This window comes from Argentina silus (assembly GCF_951799395.1).
Source record: "Argentina silus genome assembly, chromosome: 7".
In the NCBI taxonomy this organism is placed as follows: Eukaryota; Metazoa; Chordata; class Actinopteri; order Argentiniformes; family Argentinidae; genus Argentina; species Argentina silus.
The window spans coordinates 17,783,575-17,800,025 of record NC_139661.1 but is presented as its reverse complement, the minus strand read 5'-3'; the positions used below and the strand labels follow the sequence as shown (position 1 = coordinate 17,800,025).

The window sequence follows — 16,451 nt, the reverse complement described above, 5'->3', positions numbered from 1 at the left end:
ATTAGAGCACGACGATCTTGGAGATGTGTGGACATGATGCGCAAATGACAAGCGTCCGGTAGTTAGGGACAACAGTGGGACAGATTTTGGGTGTTAGCGAGGTCACCAAATGAAACGACAATTGGGTGTATGTGATGCTATGATGGAGGTAAGCACACACACACGCAGTGTGTATTGGAATTAGAATAAATCCTACCTGACATGAATTTATGTCATTATAAAGACAATTTTATTTTCCCAAATAACTTCCAAAGGTGAAGTTAAGATTTAGAGTTGATCAGCTGATTTTATCTTGGGTCCTCTGTCTGTTAATGTTTATACAGACTCAGAGAATGAACGAGTGTATCACGTTGCTTCTCGCAGGAAAGGGATGTGATGTGTGTATGTTTCCCTATAAAGGCCGTTCTGAGCAGGGCCATTGTTACTGTCAAAAGCCTTTCAGGAAACACATGAGAGGCCGGGCTTCGGACGAATTTGGAAAACAAGATGAAAGGATCACTATGATGGTGAATGAGGAGGAGTTGGACTAGTCTGAACTTCGACATCTCAGTTTTCCACTCAGTCTCTGTATATTTACACAGTCTGGTCATGAGCTTACTGTAAATTACTACTTCAATAAAACAGTTGGGTAGTCTTTAGTTGAATAACATCTTTGGACCTACACAACATTGAGCAAATGTCTCTCACAAGCGTTTCTGAAAAGGTTGTGATAGGTTGGATTGGTTAAGAAGATGATTAAAATCGCTGTATTCAGACCCCACTGTGTACCTATGAATTGATGATGAAAAAATATTTATTTTTCTTGTTGCAGTGGCGGAAGTCTTGGATAGAGGAAACCTTTTGCAAGAGAGACTGTGTGAAATTCATCCCTGCATGCAGAGATCTGCACAGGTGAGCAGGAATCAGAACCACACAAAAGACTGAATAGAATGTATCAATGTTTCATTAGAAAACTGTACATTTCATTTGAGACTGAATAGTAGTGCTTTGAGTTACTTCTGTAATTACTCACTGTTGGCAGCCATGTTACTTGTTTCTGGGAAACAGGCTGTGCGGTTATGTTCTTGACGCAACATTTCCTGTTTATTATAGATGTTATCCAGTGTGTCAAGTATGCCAGAACCTAATACGGTAGGACACCCAGTGTGTGTGTTTGTGTGTGTGTGATTCTCCATTACAACTCAAAAATAACAGTAGCTGATTGACAGTGCTTTCTCATGCTGAATAACCCCCTACAGATGCTGCTGTGGTCGTCTCATAGGGGAACACTCCTCCCTCGACCCTGGCCCCCCCATATCCCTCTCACCTGGGGTGGGGCAGGACGAGGAGTGGTCAGTGGAATGTCACACACGAGCCAGTGCTACAAACGCCTATGGAACCGTAGACTTCCAGGACAGCACCAAACGGGCTTGCTGTGCCAAGGTCTGGATGTGTGTCCGTCTGTTTGACGAGACCACATGCAAGCTGTTACAGAATATGTAGTGTTAATGTGTATATCTTGACTAGCTGTTATTATCTTTTTTTTTTTAGTATATGTTTTTAGGGCATTTCTGCTTTATTGGGATAGAGACAGTAGAGATTGACAGGAAGGATGGGAGAGAGAGGAGGGATGACATGCAAGACGTGTCGAGGGTCGGAATCGAACCAGGAACCTTACGATTATGTGGTATGCACATTAGTGTGCTACGCCACCAAGTGCCCCAAATGATGTTATCTTTTAACTGAAAGTGAGAATGGACATCCCTGTTAGTATTTCAATGATCAGACAGTTCGAAACTGAGGGGGATATAGTCATATGAGGGGGAGTGCAGTAGAAGGCATCAAATTTCTGCAACTGCAAAGGGTACAGTATGAACGTGGTTCTACAGCCTGTAGGGTGGCTAAGCACCTCCAGCAGTTGTTATCGTGATAAACAATGCAATCTAATGGTGCTGTATGTGTTGACCGTGCAGTATGTTCGTGTTGCGGTCGACTCCAAGGCAGAGGCTCTGCTGCAGCTGATGCTGAAGGAGTGGCAGATGGAACGACCCAAACTGCTGCTGACCGTCCACGGAGCGGCGGAGAACTTCCCCCTCCCCCTCAAGGTCAGACAGGCCTTCAGCAAGGGCCTGATGACAGCTGCACAGAACACTGGGGCATGGATACTTACAGATGGCGTCAACACAGGTAGGTGTATGTGTGTGTGTATGTGTGTGTGTGCGGCTCTGTCTATTGGCTGTGTGCATGTGCACCTTTCACGCTCACTTTGCTCCTACTGTAGTTGACCGTGTGTACAGTATTTGTGTGTGTGTTGCACGGAAGTGTGTATGTGTGTATAACATGCACCTGTATCCCTCCGTCTAGGTGTGTCCAGGTATGTAGGAGAGGCTGTGAAAGCCTACGGCACCCATGACCTCAGGAAGAGAAACGCTGTAGGGGTCACTCCCTGGGGGGTTATAGAGAACCACAGTGACCTCATAGGCAGAGATGTGAGTACCTGCTCTGACTAAACACATGTCATATCTGCGCTGCTACCTGTGTCTGCTCTGCCTTTTCCATAGCCACATATCTCCTCTACACCAGCTGCATGACACAGGAGAATGTTTTCTAAGCCCAAATCTTATTGTTGGACAAATTAAATTCGTACCTCTTCCATTTTGAAACATTTGATTTCATTTGATGGCTACTGAGCGGTGTCTGTTCTCTGGTCCCTGTCCCAGGTGCTCAGGCCGTACCAGCCCCTGGGGAACCCCCTGAGTAAGTGGGCGTGTCTGAACGCCCTACACTCCCACTTCCTGCTGGTGGACGATGGAACTCTGGGGAAACATGGCTGCCAGCTGGGCATCAGGAGGAGGCTGGAGAGACACATCCAACTGCAGAAGATCCATCCTAGTGAGTCTGTGTGTGTGTGTGTGTGTGTGTGTGTGTGTGTGTGTGTGGGCGAGTGTGTGTGTGGGCGAGTGTGTGTGTGTTTGTGAGAGAGAGAGAGAGAGAGAGTGTGTGTGTGTGTGGGCGAGTGTGTGTGTGTGTTTGTGAGAGAGAGAGAGAGTGTGTGTTTGTGTGTGTGTGTGTGTGTGTGTGTGTGTGTGTGTGTGTGTGTCTGTGTGTGTGTGTGTAATATTATACATGTTTGGTGCAGGGCTAAACCAGGGTGTACCAGTGGTGTGTGTGGTGTTGGAGGGAGGCCCTGGCATCGTGTCCATGGTGCTGGAGTACGTGAGCAGTGTGCCCCCTGTGCCAGTCTTTGTGTTTGAGGGGTCAGGGCGGGCAGCTGACCTGCTGGCATTCCTCCACAAACAGACAGCTATGGACAGGTGTGGATGTAGACCTGCTCTATGTTATTCATACATACTGTATAATCACACTCATATTTATATATGTAAGTGTATGTAAGTATACATTTTATGGGTTGTACATTTTTATATCTTGTATCTCATATCATGTATCTCTGTATCTCTACTGTCTATACTGCATGTACTTATCTGTGTAGGCAACTGGACTCAGACATTCAGAAAGACTTCTTGTTGAGGATAGGCAGCATGTTTGGTCTGGACAGACAGGAGGCCACCCAGCTATACAACCTCCTGAGGGAGTGTATGGACTACAGAGAGTCTGTGAGTACTGCCCTGCCCCACAGAACATGTTCATTACTGTCCCCTGACTTTCCTTTGAACAGGCTTCCAGTCCTAGGAATCCTACGAGGCCTTTCCATTGCATTGTAACATCTCTGCCTGTATCAAACACAGATCACCATCTTTGACTCGGAGTCAGAGGACCAACAGGAGGTAGACTCGGCCATCCTGACTGCCACACTGAAAGGTACTCCCCTTTGGCTCCCTCTGATGATGTCATACACTATGATGTTATTTCTGTCGTCCACTGTATACTTTGATGAAACTCAAACTGGTTCTGCCTGGTGCATTCCGGCGTGAAGAAGCTGCTATAAATGCTGACATAGGATATTATATATATATATATATCAAATAAATCAAAAGTCAAAAGTTTGGACACAAACTTGCCAAGAGTGTGCAAAGCTGTCATCAAAGCAAAAGGTGGCTACTTTGAATAATCTAAAATATAAAACATATCCTGGTTTGTTTAACACTTTTTTGTTTACTACATAATTCCATATGTGTTCCTTCATAGTTTTGATATCATCAATATTAATCTACAATGTAGAAAGTAATAAAAATAAAGAAAAACCATTGAATGAGAAGGTGTGTCCAAACGTTTGACTGGTACTGTATATATATATATATATATATATATATATATATATATATATATATATATATATATATATATATATATATACACAGTATATAGATATTACCCTCCTCAAATCTTGATTTCTGCCATTTCCTATTCTGTGCTGTTTGTGATTGGCTGACTGTGTGACGGACAGGCACCAAGACCACTCCAGCGGAGCAGCTTAGCATGGCGTTGGCCTGGGACCGAGCGGACATCGCTAAGAAACACATCCTGGTGTACGGGCAGCACTGGCAGGTAGGACAGACCAGGAACACATCCTGGTGTACGGGCAGCACTGGCAGGTAGGACAGACCAGGGCCAGGGTGGAGGCTAGGGCTATGTACCTATGTCCACTCTACCATACCCTTTAGAGGGTAGCGGTGTGTTGACCATGCTATGGTTATAGAGTATAGACTAGACTAATAGAGTAGACTATAGAGTGGTTATAGAGTATAGACTAGACTAATAGAGTAGACTATAGAGTGGTTATAGAGTGGAAAAGTTACTTTGTGTTTTTAAAGTGTTTTTACATGATAATAGTTATGCTCAATGTAGTCATGTTTGTGTTTCAGGTGGGGTCTCTAGAGCAGGTTGCGGTCATGTTACGGTCATGTTATTATGACCATGTTAGTATGTATCATTGGTTTCGTGGTTGTAATTCAGGTGGGGGTCTTTGGAGCAGTTTGCGGTCTTGTTGCGGTCATGTTATTATGACCATGTTAGTGTGTATCATTGGTTTCGTGGTTGTGTTTCAGGTGGGGTCTCTTGAACAGACCATGTTAGACGCTCTGGTGATGGACCGCGTTGGCTTTGTCAAGCTGCTGATAGAGAACGGTATGACCATGAGCCGCTTCCTGACCGTGTGTCGTCTGGAGGAGCTCTACAACACGGTAGTCATCCATCTTACAGTAACTGCTGCGTTTCTCTCCTTCCCTCCTTTTTCTCTTTTTTTCATCCCTCCTTTTCCTGTACCTTTCATCTGTATTTGTCAGTGCCGTCGTACATAGAGAATTGTCTTAATGTTTTGTAAGGACTACTGCAGCTAACTCATGTACCACAATTGTTGTAGCAGTGGTCATAATTGCAATCACAGTAATGCATTGTAAGTGTTTATTTGGTTGTTATGCTCAAAATCTAATCCCCTTCACAGTGCACTAAATGTATTCTGTATTTACTCTGTTTTCACTGTTTGAAGATGTTTTGTAGATCACAGATGTCTTTGTTATGGTCCAGCTGTAACTGGTCTCCTCTGCACCACTGTTTCGTAAATAAAATTCAATAATTCATCACTTGGGGAATAATACAGCCCCTAAGGAAGCCTTCATATGTTCCCACATGAGATTGTTTGGTCTCTGATGAAATAATAGTTTTGTTTATCTCTTACCATTTGATTTGCTATTCCATAAAAACAAATGTTGCCGAGTAACCACTGGAGTTTGTGTTTGGTGTGTTCTGAGTTAATTGGGATAATAAATAATTAGGAATTTCATTTTCACAGCAACAGGGACCAACAGACAATTTTCTCCATCACCTAGTAGAAGATGTGAAACAGGTACTAAGGATATTAGTTTAACAACTATGTATACACAAATACGTCTGTTTCAATTACTCATGTGTGTGTGTCTGCGTGCGTGTGTGTGTATGTGTGTGCGCGTGTCTGTGTGTGTGTGTGTGTGTGTGTGTGTGTGTGTGTGTGTGCGCGCGTGTCTGTGTGTGTGTGTGTGTGTGTGTGTATGTGTGTGTGTGTGTGTGTGTGTGTGTATAGACCAATTTGCCTGTGGGATACAGGCTATCCCTCATTGACGTGGGTCTGGTGTTAGAGTACCTGATTGGTGGAGCCTACCGCAGCACGTACACCAAGAAAAACTTCCGAGCTGCCTATAACTGCCTCCATGCCGACGACAAGGTAAAAGACCAGCGTCAGACACCTAAACAGTCACTGCACCCCGTACCAGAACCCCAACAGCCCTCCCCAACGCCCCCACTCCTCCCGCACCGCTCAGCCCTACCGCTCAGTCTGGTAAAAAACACCTATCTCCAATAATAAAACGCTGAAAACCGTGGCGGTTGACATCACATGGCAGCCATAGTCCTTGTCACAGGGTCAGTAGACGTGTCAGAAACAGAACAAAAACCTTAAGAATCCACCATATGTAACAAAAGGATCAGTAGTTATCAGTACATGGTATATGAGTAGTAGTTCAGTAGCAGTAGAGTAGCACCATAGTAGTCCCCTCGCTCAGTAGTAGTATCCTCAGTCATCCACTAGTGTCCTCACCGCCTGCCGCCTCGCCTCTGTCCCCAGGAGAGATCCGTCGTGCAGCGGGACCTGAGGGTGCCCCAGAGCTCCGAGGTGGGAGACTCTCCTCTGTTTGTGTACAACTTCAATGACCTGTTTGTGTGGGCCGTGCTCCAGCGGCGTCAGCTCATGGCTCTGTTCCTATGGCAACACGGCGAGGAGGCCATGGCCAGGGCTACGGTGGCCTGTAAGCTGTACCGCTCCATGGCCCACGAGGCCAGAGAGAGCAACATGGCCGACACCACGGCAGAGGAACTCAAAAAGTACTCACTGTGAGTGGGACCTGGCTGTGTCATGTGTGTGTTTAGGTGTCTGAGTGTGTCTTTAGTTATGTGGGCACTGTGTGGAGACTGTTCAAGCAGAGTGAGTGAGTGTGGTCGTGTTTATGAGTGTGTGTTTGTGTGTTTGTGTGTGTGTGTGTGTGTGTGTGTGTGTGTATGTGTGTATGTGTGTGTGTGTTAGCTTCTGTGTGTCTATGTGTGTGTGTGTGTGTGTGTGTGTGTATGTCTGTGTGTATGTCTCTGTGTGTGTGTGTGTGTGTGTGTGTGTGTGTCTGTTTAGTGTTTATATCTGTGTGTGTGTGTGTGTGTGTGTGTGTGTGTGTGTGTGTGTGTGTGTGTGTGTGTGTGTGTGTATGTCTGTGTGTATGTCTCTGTGTGTGTGTGTGTGTGTGTCTGTTTAGTGTTTATATCTGTGTGTGTGTGTGTGTGTGTGTGTGTGTGTGTGTGTGTGTGTGTGTGTCTGTTTAGTGTTTATGTTTGTGTGTGTTTATGTTTCTGCGTCGCTCAGGGAGTTTGGCCAGCTGGCAGTGGACGTGCTGGACTGTGCCTTCAGGCAGAACGAGCGCATGGCCATGAAGCTGCTGACGTCAGAGATGGAGGCGTGGTGCCACTTCACCTGCCTGCAGATGGCCGTGTCCTCCGGCCTGAGGCCCTTCGTCTCCCACTCCTGCACCCAGACGCTCCTCACCGACCTGTGGATCGGACGGCTCAACATGAGGAAGAACTCCTGGTTCAAGGTAGGGTGGACGGTGACGTCATAGAGGGCCTCAGTGTCAAGACAAGTACCGCCTCTTGGTTTGAGAGTTGGAACATAATGTAGAGGGGTGAGATCAGTAAAATGATAGTTATTGTTGTCATGTTGCGATCGGACACCCATATCAAAAAAGTGGAATAAGCATCAAGTGAGATTAGTTTATCAACGTGTGTGTGTGTGTGTGTGTGTGTGCGTGTGTGTGTGTGTGTGTGCGTGTGTGTGTGTGTGTGTGTGTCAGATCATCTTGAGCATCCTCCTGCCTCCTGCCATCCTGCTGTTGGAGTTTAAGAGCCAGGCTGAGATGTCCCATGTGCCGCAGTCCCAGGAGGCTTTGCAGTTTGGGTGGGACACAGAGAGGCCAGAGGCGAACCAGGAAGAGACACACCTGGTAAACACACACTTACATTTTACATTTGTGGCATTTAACAGACGCCTTTATCCAAAGTGACTTACAACAAATACATTTGTTTAAGTAAGTGAATCATCTATCCATCAGTCATCATAAGATAAAGTAATCAATGCTCAGACCAGGGGCCATTGGCAGTCACAATGCTAGAAGAAATTTTTGTACAGGGGGTAGTGGGGGTGAAGAGGTCTCTAGGGTTAGGGTTAGGGTTAGTACAAGGGGGTAGTGGGGGTGAAGAGGTCTCTAGGGTTAGGGTTAGGGTTAGTACAAGGGGGTAGTGGGGGTGAAGAGGTCTCTAGGGTTAGGGTTAGGGTTAGTACAAGGGTAGTGAGGGTGAAGAGGTCTCTAGGGTTAGGGTTAGTACAGGGAGGGTAGTGGGGGTGAAGAGGTCTCTAGGGTTAGGGTTAGGGTTAGTACAAGGGGGTAGTGGTGGTGAAGAGGTCTCTAGGGTTAGGGTTAGGGTTAGTACAAGGGGGTAATGGGGGTGAAGAGGTCTCTAGGGTTAGGGTTAGGGTTAGTACAAGGGGGAAGTGGGGGTGAAGAGGTCTTTAGGAGGGACTGTTAAGATGTAGCCTGAAGAGATGGTTTTTCACACCGGTGACTTCACACCACACTCTCTCTGTCTCTGTCACTACAGTGCCACACACCCACTGTATCTCACTATACTAATGTTATGTAATGTCATGTTCGTTGCTGTGGCATAGTAACTATCTGGAACGAGTGTTGTCTTGATGAGTATTCCCAGTCCTGCAGGTGCTGTAGAGCTCCTATCTGTCATGTTGTGATGCCAATGGTGCTGACATTGTTGGTGTCGTCTGATAGTTCTACTGCCACATAGGAAGAGAGTGTATGGACCGGTTACCCAGACACAGATAAATTCTACTCTAAGAGAAAAAACAGATAAATACTCAATAGAAATTCTCTATTGAAAAAGTGTGATTTAATCCAGGACGAGGTTTCATCTGTGTCTGGGAAACTGTTGGTATGAGTCTGTCAGGAGAGACTGATGTCCTGACGTCTGTGTGGCCTGCAGCAGGCTGTCCTGGATGAGGAGAAGGGGACGTCGTGCGGGGGCAGACACACCGGCACCCTGGCAGACACCCTCAGGTCCGTCACCACGCGGGGCCTGTTCTGGACCAGGAGGATCTACGAGTTCTACAACGCTCCCGTCGTCAAGTTCTGGTTCCACACGGTCAGTGAGCAGCAGGGTCCTCTACGTTTCTCACTGCTGGTTTCGCCCGTGCTCTGTTTTCTGTTTGAAATTGGCTGTTGTTTTATACAGTTCTAGACATAATGTATCATAGACACAATGATATTGAAAGGTTATACAGCACTGGTACTGTTTTTGTTTAAATCATATCAGTTTGGTATGAACGACTGACAGACTGGCTGACTAACTGGTTGGCTGGCTGGCTGGCTGGCTGACTGTTTCACTCATTATCCCTTATGTATTGTTTATGACTCATGTCTTATGGTGTTTCTCTCTGGTATGTCACTGTGTTGTAGATGTACTGTATCTAATGCTGTATGACTGCTGTGTTGTAGATGTCCTATCTGGCCTTCCTGATGCTCTTCTCCTACACTGTGCTGGTGAAGATGGAGGACAGACCCAGCATACAGGAGTGGCTGGTCATCGCCTACATCTTATCCACCGCTGTGGAGAAGGCTCGAGAGGTGAGAACAAAAGACACCCTTTTCTCAATAGTTAGGAACATGGCTCCTCGTGTCCTCTCCTCGCGTCCTCTCCTCGTGTCCTCTCCTCGCGTTCTCTCCTCACGTCCTCTCCTCCTCTCTACTGAAAACACATTGGAGGAGAAGATCTAGGTTTTCCTCCAATGCTTTTTGAGGAGAGGAGAGGACGCAAGGAGTTGTGTTCCTAACTATTGAGAAAAGGCTACAATGTGTGTGTGTGTGTGTGTGTGTGTGTGTGTGTGTTAGTCCTTGGAAGAAGAAAGCAACTCTGTGAAATGCTGCCTAATCTCTGATGTGTTTGACTCAAAGGTCTGACTGACTCTGACACAGCTTATCTCTTAGGCCTGATAAGGACTCTCCCCTCTCATTCATTTACTTAACATCTCTCTCTCTCTCTCTCTCTCTCTCTCTCTCTCTCTCTCTCTCTCTCTCTCTCTCTCTCTCTCTCTCTCTCTCTCTCTCTCTCTCTCTCTCTCTCTCTCTCTCTCTCTCTCTCTCTCTCTCTCTCTCTCTCTCTCTCTCTCTCTCTCTCTCGTCCCCCCACTCTATCCTCCCTTGCTCACTTTTTATCTCTCTGTCTCTCACTCTCCCCCCTCTATCTCTTCTTCTTGCCCTCCCCCGCTCACTGCCTCTCTCTCACAAACACAGTTTTTTTCTATCACTATTCAACAACATACACCCTGCCTTAGGCTCTTACTATCTTTATTAAGCAATTCACTCTTCTCCCACTTAACAGGATTCAAATAACTTTTAAAATTCAGTTGTGTTTTTTTATTTTGTGTTTAACATGTATGAAAGCATAGCCTACTATAATTGCTGAAGCTCGATAGTAATTGAATTGCGTGATGCAATCATGTCATCATGGACCAGAATCTCAAAGGAATGTGGAATCAATGCCACAAAGAATTGAGGCTGTTTTGAGAGCAAAGGGAGGCCCTACCCAGTATTGGCTGTATATCATGAGAAAGTTTCACTTGTCTCTTAAAAACAACACTGTATCATGCTCATGTTCTGTTCTGACATAAAGCAGTTAAATCTATATCACCATGTATCCTTCTCCTCTTTTTCCTGTTTCAGCATCTCTGCTTTCAAAATTGTTTAAAATCTTCTCCTCTGTCCTGAAGAAGCCTGTAAAAGAGTCCTTCATCTGTTTTACCAACCATTCACATTTTTACATGAGCTGAATGAGAATTCAGATTTTATGAAACATTGTAGTTGGCAAAGACAGATTTCTTATTAAATCAATTGTATTCTATTCTATTGTATTCTATTCTATTCTATTGTCAGGTGTTGATATCAGAGCCGAGGAAGTTGAGTAAGAAGCTGAAGGTGTGGTTTGGAGAGTACTGGAACGTCTCTGACTTCATCGCCATCCTCCTCTTCCTCGTGGGGCTGGTGCTGAGGTGGCATGGCGGGTCCTACCGGGTCGCCGGGCGGATCAGCTACTGTCTAGACATCATATTCTGGTTTGTCAGAGTTCTGGACCTGCTGGCTGTCAATCAGCACGCTGGACCCTACCTCACCATGATCACGAAGATGGTCAGTAGACCCCCGGGCACACCTCACACCCTCACACCTCACACCACACACCTCACACTCTCAGCAGGGGAGGCTGGTGGAGGTAGAAATTGGAGGACGGGCTCATTGTAATGCATGGAATGGAATAAGGAATGGGATTGTGTTAGATGTGTCCAAACATGTGCTTGATACCATTCCTCATTCTGTTCCACACATTACAATGAGCCCGTTCTCCGATTTCTACCTCCACCAGCCTCCACTGACCTTCAGGGCTAATAGTGTTATCATTTCATCACGTTGTGACATATACCCTTACACTGTACCCTTAGCACACAGCGTCAAGATACTGTACACAGTATAGGCCTGAACCAAACCAGGCAAACTGAGAAATACCTAGCTTAAATACTCTCTCTGCCCAGACCAGTAACATGTTCTACATCGTGGTGATGATGACCATCGTGCTGCTGAGCTTTGGCGTGTCCAGGAAGGCCATCCTGTCCCCAGAAGAGGCTCCGTCATGGAGCCTGGCCAGGGATGTGGTCTTCCAACCCTACTGGATGATCTTTGGAGAGGTGTACGCCGGCGAAATAGACGGTTAGTGACCGCCATAGAGTGGTTGAAATAGACGGTTAGTGACCGCCATAGAGTGGTTGAAATAGACGGTTAGTGACCGCCATAGAGTGGTTGAAATAGACGGTTAGTGACCGCCATAGAGTGGTTGTCCATTGAATCAGGTGCGCTAGTTTGGGGATAGAACAAACATTTGACAAATGACTTTTTAAAGAAATATATGAAATGCCTTTCGGCTTTAGCTCAGCGGGCTAACATAGTCTTGAGGTGTGCAGACGACTCGGGTTCGAACCTCCACGGTCACACCTGTTCAGGGGCAGTTTTATAGAAAATGACTGTTGAGACGTGTGTTTTTTTGTGTGTGTTTTCTGGTATGACAGCGTGTGCAGGTGGCCAGCTGTGTGCCCCCGGATCCTTCCTCACCCCCTTCCTCCAGGCTGTCTACCTGTTCTTCCAGTACATCATCATGGTCAACATCCTCATCGCCTTCTTCAAGTACGCCCTCTCAACATGATCACCATTCAACATGATTCAATTCGAAATTTGAAGATTTTCTCATTCAGATAGTTTTTCTCTGACAATTTGTATGTACAGTTAGTCTCTTTTAGCTTGTCTTGGTACCACTGTGTCTGTGTGGTTCTGTCTCGACAGCAATGTCTACTTTGACATGAAGTCCATATCCAATAAGCTGTGGAAGTACAACCGGTATCGCTACATTATGACCTATCAGGAGAAGCCCTGGTTGCCCCCGCCTCTCATAATCCTCTGTCACATGACCCAGGGCATGAGTGCCATTTACCGGAAGCACAGGGGCTCGTCTGAGCAGGAGAGGGACTCTGGCCTCAGTGAGTGTGTGTGTGTGTGTGTGTGTGTGTGTGTGTGTGTGTGTGTGTGTGTGTGTGTGTGTGTTTGTGTGTATGAGAGAGCTAAATGTAGTGTATGTTTGTTTGTAACCCCCCTCCTTCCCTCTCTCAGAGCTGTACCTGGGGAGAGAGGACCTGAAGAGGTTGCATGAGTTTGAGGAGAGGTGTGTGCTGACGTATTTCCATGAGAAAAACGAAGGGCTCCACAGCAGCCACATCAACAGGATCAGAGCCACTGCTGAGAGGTGAGACTAAGACGGGCTATCGCTGTAATGTCATGAACCACACACACACACACACACACACACACACACACACACACACAGTAATAGTAATAGTAAAGCTCAATACTCTCCATGCCATATGCCTTGTCCACATCCAGAGCTGAGGAGATGAGTGTTGTTCTGGGCGAGATGTCTGAGAGGGTCCCCTTCATCCAGGACACCCTGCAGGTTCTGGACAGCCAACTGGGTCAGCTCCAGGACCTGTCAGCCCTGGCTGTGGACACCCTCACCCTCCTCTCCGCCTCAGACAGCCTGCAGCAGGAGGAGGCCCGCCTGGGCCACTGTCGACCAATCACACCATCCCATCACCACCTCCCCCACAGCTGGAGCCTCCCCCTCAGAGGTGATGACATCACTGCGTGCCGTGCTCCCAAGGCCTACCGCAGCACCCCGCCCTCCCTGCTGCGTGGCCACACCCCCGGCAGCCAACGCCCTTCGCTGGAGCTGCACCCAGGGGGGGCGTGGAGTGGGCGGGGTCGGGGTGTGGGTCACACTGAGGAGGGAGGGGAGGGGGAGGTAGAGGGGGTAACGCAGCATCATGGTGATGTGTGGCCGGTCGGCTACCGCTACGCCCCTCACTGCTCTCTCTCTCACCTAGGGGGAGGGGCCAGAGACAGGACCCCCTGTGAGTCATGTGACCCGTCACGCTGTGGCTCCCCCCCGTACCCCGGGACTGGAGACGGTGCTCTAGAACCCCCCCACCCCAAATCCTGGGCCTATGACGTCCACCTCTCCCCTAGCCAGGAGGCGATGTCCATGGAGGAAGAGGAGGAAGAGGAGGAGGAGGAGGAGGAGGGGAGGGGAATGCCGTCCTCTGATGTGGATGTGTCATCTAAAGCGTCCAGCCATACCATGCTGCTGTCGGACCCCAGGGATGCGAGGGGCTGTTCCAGAGGGTTGGTGAACCCAGCCTTCTGCAGAGAGGACAACCCTGGAGCCCCCCACTCCAGACGGGCCCAGTGGGCCAGGAAGTGTCCTCGCTGGGCGTGTCCGTCCAGGGACCGGCCCTACGGAAAATGCCGCTCACTGTCCTCCAGCATAGAGAACATGGCGCTCTCTAGCGCCCCCCTCAGCCCCCTGCGCACATCCTTTTCTGCCCTGGACTGCTACGTTAACAAGGACGGTCTGTCAGAGGACCCTCTCAGCTGCAGCCGGAGCAGAGGTACTGTACCACACACTCAATGAATGATGAGCAACTAAAACTTATGGAAAAAAGGTTGTTTTTGTTGTTGTTGTAGGCCTAGATGTATTGTACAGATAGAAATATACATAATATAATGAACAGAATTTCCAAAGAGTTGAAGAGGTTTACTCAACAACAAAGGACAGCCGTGTTGACAACAACCTAACCTATCTCACCTGGTTGTTTTTCCAGAGTGGTCCAAGTGGTCTGACCTGGACGTGACCGCAGGAGGCAGAGGGAGATGCCAGGGCAGGAAGACGGTCAAGATCCAGGAAGGAGGTTCAGAGGGGGTAGGACTCCTCATCAGCATCTCAACGCAGTAACTCAGTTACCGCGGCCGCGATGTACTCTTAATACGCCAGCGGAAACATGTACATAATAAAAATCCAACTGTACAATATTGATATGGTCTCTTGACCTCTGACCTGCGGTGACCTCTGTTTTGTCAGGTGAGACAGGTGGACATGCTCTCCCAGCTCTCTGACGTGTGCAGGAGGAGGGGACGCAGGGCAGGGGAGCCTGTGTGTTGGTACGCCTCCGCAAGCCTCAACCAGCTCAGTATGTATTCATATACCCTACTGTAGAATCAATGATGGATGGATGGATGGATGGATGGATGGATGGATGGATGGATGGATGGATGGATGGATGGATGGAAGGATGGATTAATAAACATTTGCACTATTTCACTGACTACCCTCTCATGTCAAATATTTTGACAGATTTTGAGCCTATGGATTCATTGCAGAAATTAGCCTTCTCTTGCCAGGTAAGAATTTGTAGGCTATTTCATGTATTGATTGAGAGGCATTCACTGGACATTTCGTGACGTAATGTATAAACTACAACTAAATGTGTAGACATGGTGTTATTATCAGAGAGAATGGAGATATGAACCGCAGATGGAGTAATAGACCACGTTCTTACCCTGCAGGACTCCAGAAGCCCCAGTCAGTCAGCGTGGAACAGCTGGGCCAGATCTCTCAGGTCCTCGTAAGTGTCCACTACGATGGGTGGGGTGTGGATCATACATGGTGTAGTGGGCATAGCAGGGGAGGCTGGTAGAGGTAGAAATCAGAGGACGGGCTCATTGTGGTCCTCTGTGGCTCAGTTGGTAGAGCATGGCGCTAATAACGCTTAGGTTGTGGGTTTGATTCCCACTGGGACCATATATACTGAAATGTATGCACTCACTGCAAGGTAAGTCACTTTGGATAAAAGCGTCAGCTAAATGGCATATATATATTATTATTATATATCATTGTAATGCATGGAATGGAATGAGGAATGGTATCAAACACGTGTGGGCATAGGTATTGTCACATTAAGAGTTGAATTAGTATGAATGACTGGATATGTATGTTTTCCCTTCTGTTGTAGTGTGCAGAGTGGGATTGCACCTGAAGGTATGTAGTAGTTCAAACTGGGTGCTGAGCCATTGTCTTGAGTTTCGACCTGGGTCTCTCACCAAAGTGTTCCTCATTTCCTAATTTCTGCTGCTCCCTTTCCCATCTGCTAGAATAACTAACTTGCAAGGTAAACAGAGAAATGTGTTTTGAACTGTAATTATACAAGACTTGTGCTCATATACAGTACCAGTCAAAAGTTTGGACACAAACTTGCCAAGCTGTCATCAAAGCAAAAGGTGGCTACTTTGAAGAATCTGAAATATAAAACATATTCTGGTTTGTTTAACACTTTTTTGTTTAGAAAAACCATTGAATGAGAAGGTGTGTCCAAACTTTTGACTGGTACTGTATACTGTGAGGGAGAGTTCAATAGCCGCTGTTCCACCGCGGTGCCAGTGCATGCCAAGGCTTCCTAGCGGCCAGCCAGTGCTTTAAAGCCTGGCGCTTTGAGCCGAGTCAACAAGCCTGTTTGAATTTCCACAGTTGGTCCACACCCGCTACTGTAGTTTGTTTACATTCTACAGTTCATAAGGTGCCAAACTCAAGAGACACGAGCAATACATTTCAAACCCTGTTTCCCAACAAGTTTTGGTAACTTAAGCAGTTTTATTTTATTATAAACGTTACTTGTGAGAAGTGCTATTCAAATCAATTCCATTGTGTAGTTACAGCGAGCTAACTTGGATTGTGTTTGCTACCCATCAAGTTTCCTAGTCAACTAAAGCACTTGCTGTAGTGCTTGGTATAAGAATTTCCCTTCCTCACTCTGAACCGCATCACTAGTCCCGTTTGACCTCATGAGGACCCGGGGAATAGAGGAGGCTAAAAGCCAGAGTTGTAAGCTCCACATAGGCCCAGAGTAAACACTGTTGAACCCCAGGAGTTACTGTAGAAAAGCAGTTGGCCTTGGCATGCACTGGCACGCGAAGCGTAAGCCCCGCTGTGGAAAGTCGGCTATTGTT

The 16,451-nt window shown here is 47.1% G+C and overlaps 1 protein-coding gene across 1 annotated transcript in view; it reads left to right on the top strand.

The window, feature by feature from the left end:
* Positions 1-142: 142 nt before the first annotated feature.
* The window catches only part of trpm6 (transient receptor potential cation channel, subfamily M, member 6), a gene marked incomplete at both ends in the record, with an annotated part of 17,245 nt that continues 936 nt past the window's right edge, over positions 143-16,451 (top strand). The window contains 31 exon segments of the mRNA XM_083673980.1: positions 143-148; positions 812-891; positions 1,093-1,131; positions 1,239-1,422; positions 1,953-2,166; positions 2,344-2,468; positions 2,700-2,871; positions 3,119-3,293; positions 3,470-3,593; positions 3,726-3,798; positions 4,385-4,485; positions 4,986-5,120; positions 5,729-5,782; positions 5,996-6,145; positions 6,147-6,245; positions 6,536-6,801; positions 7,319-7,547; positions 7,803-7,952; positions 9,004-9,162; positions 9,516-9,644; positions 10,950-11,201; positions 11,600-11,774; positions 12,131-12,245; positions 12,402-12,595; positions 12,726-12,858; positions 12,996-13,363; positions 13,496-14,059; positions 14,273-14,370; positions 14,530-14,638; positions 14,803-14,849; positions 15,015-15,073. Of these exon segments, the coding sequence (XP_083530106.1) occupies positions 143-148; positions 812-891; positions 1,093-1,131; positions 1,239-1,422; positions 1,953-2,166; positions 2,344-2,468; positions 2,700-2,871; positions 3,119-3,293; positions 3,470-3,593; positions 3,726-3,798; positions 4,385-4,485; positions 4,986-5,120; positions 5,729-5,782; positions 5,996-6,145; positions 6,147-6,245; positions 6,536-6,801; positions 7,319-7,547; positions 7,803-7,952; positions 9,004-9,162; positions 9,516-9,644; positions 10,950-11,201; positions 11,600-11,774; positions 12,131-12,245; positions 12,402-12,595; positions 12,726-12,858; positions 12,996-13,363; positions 13,496-14,059; positions 14,273-14,370; positions 14,530-14,638; positions 14,803-14,849; positions 15,015-15,073 (4,778 nt within the window).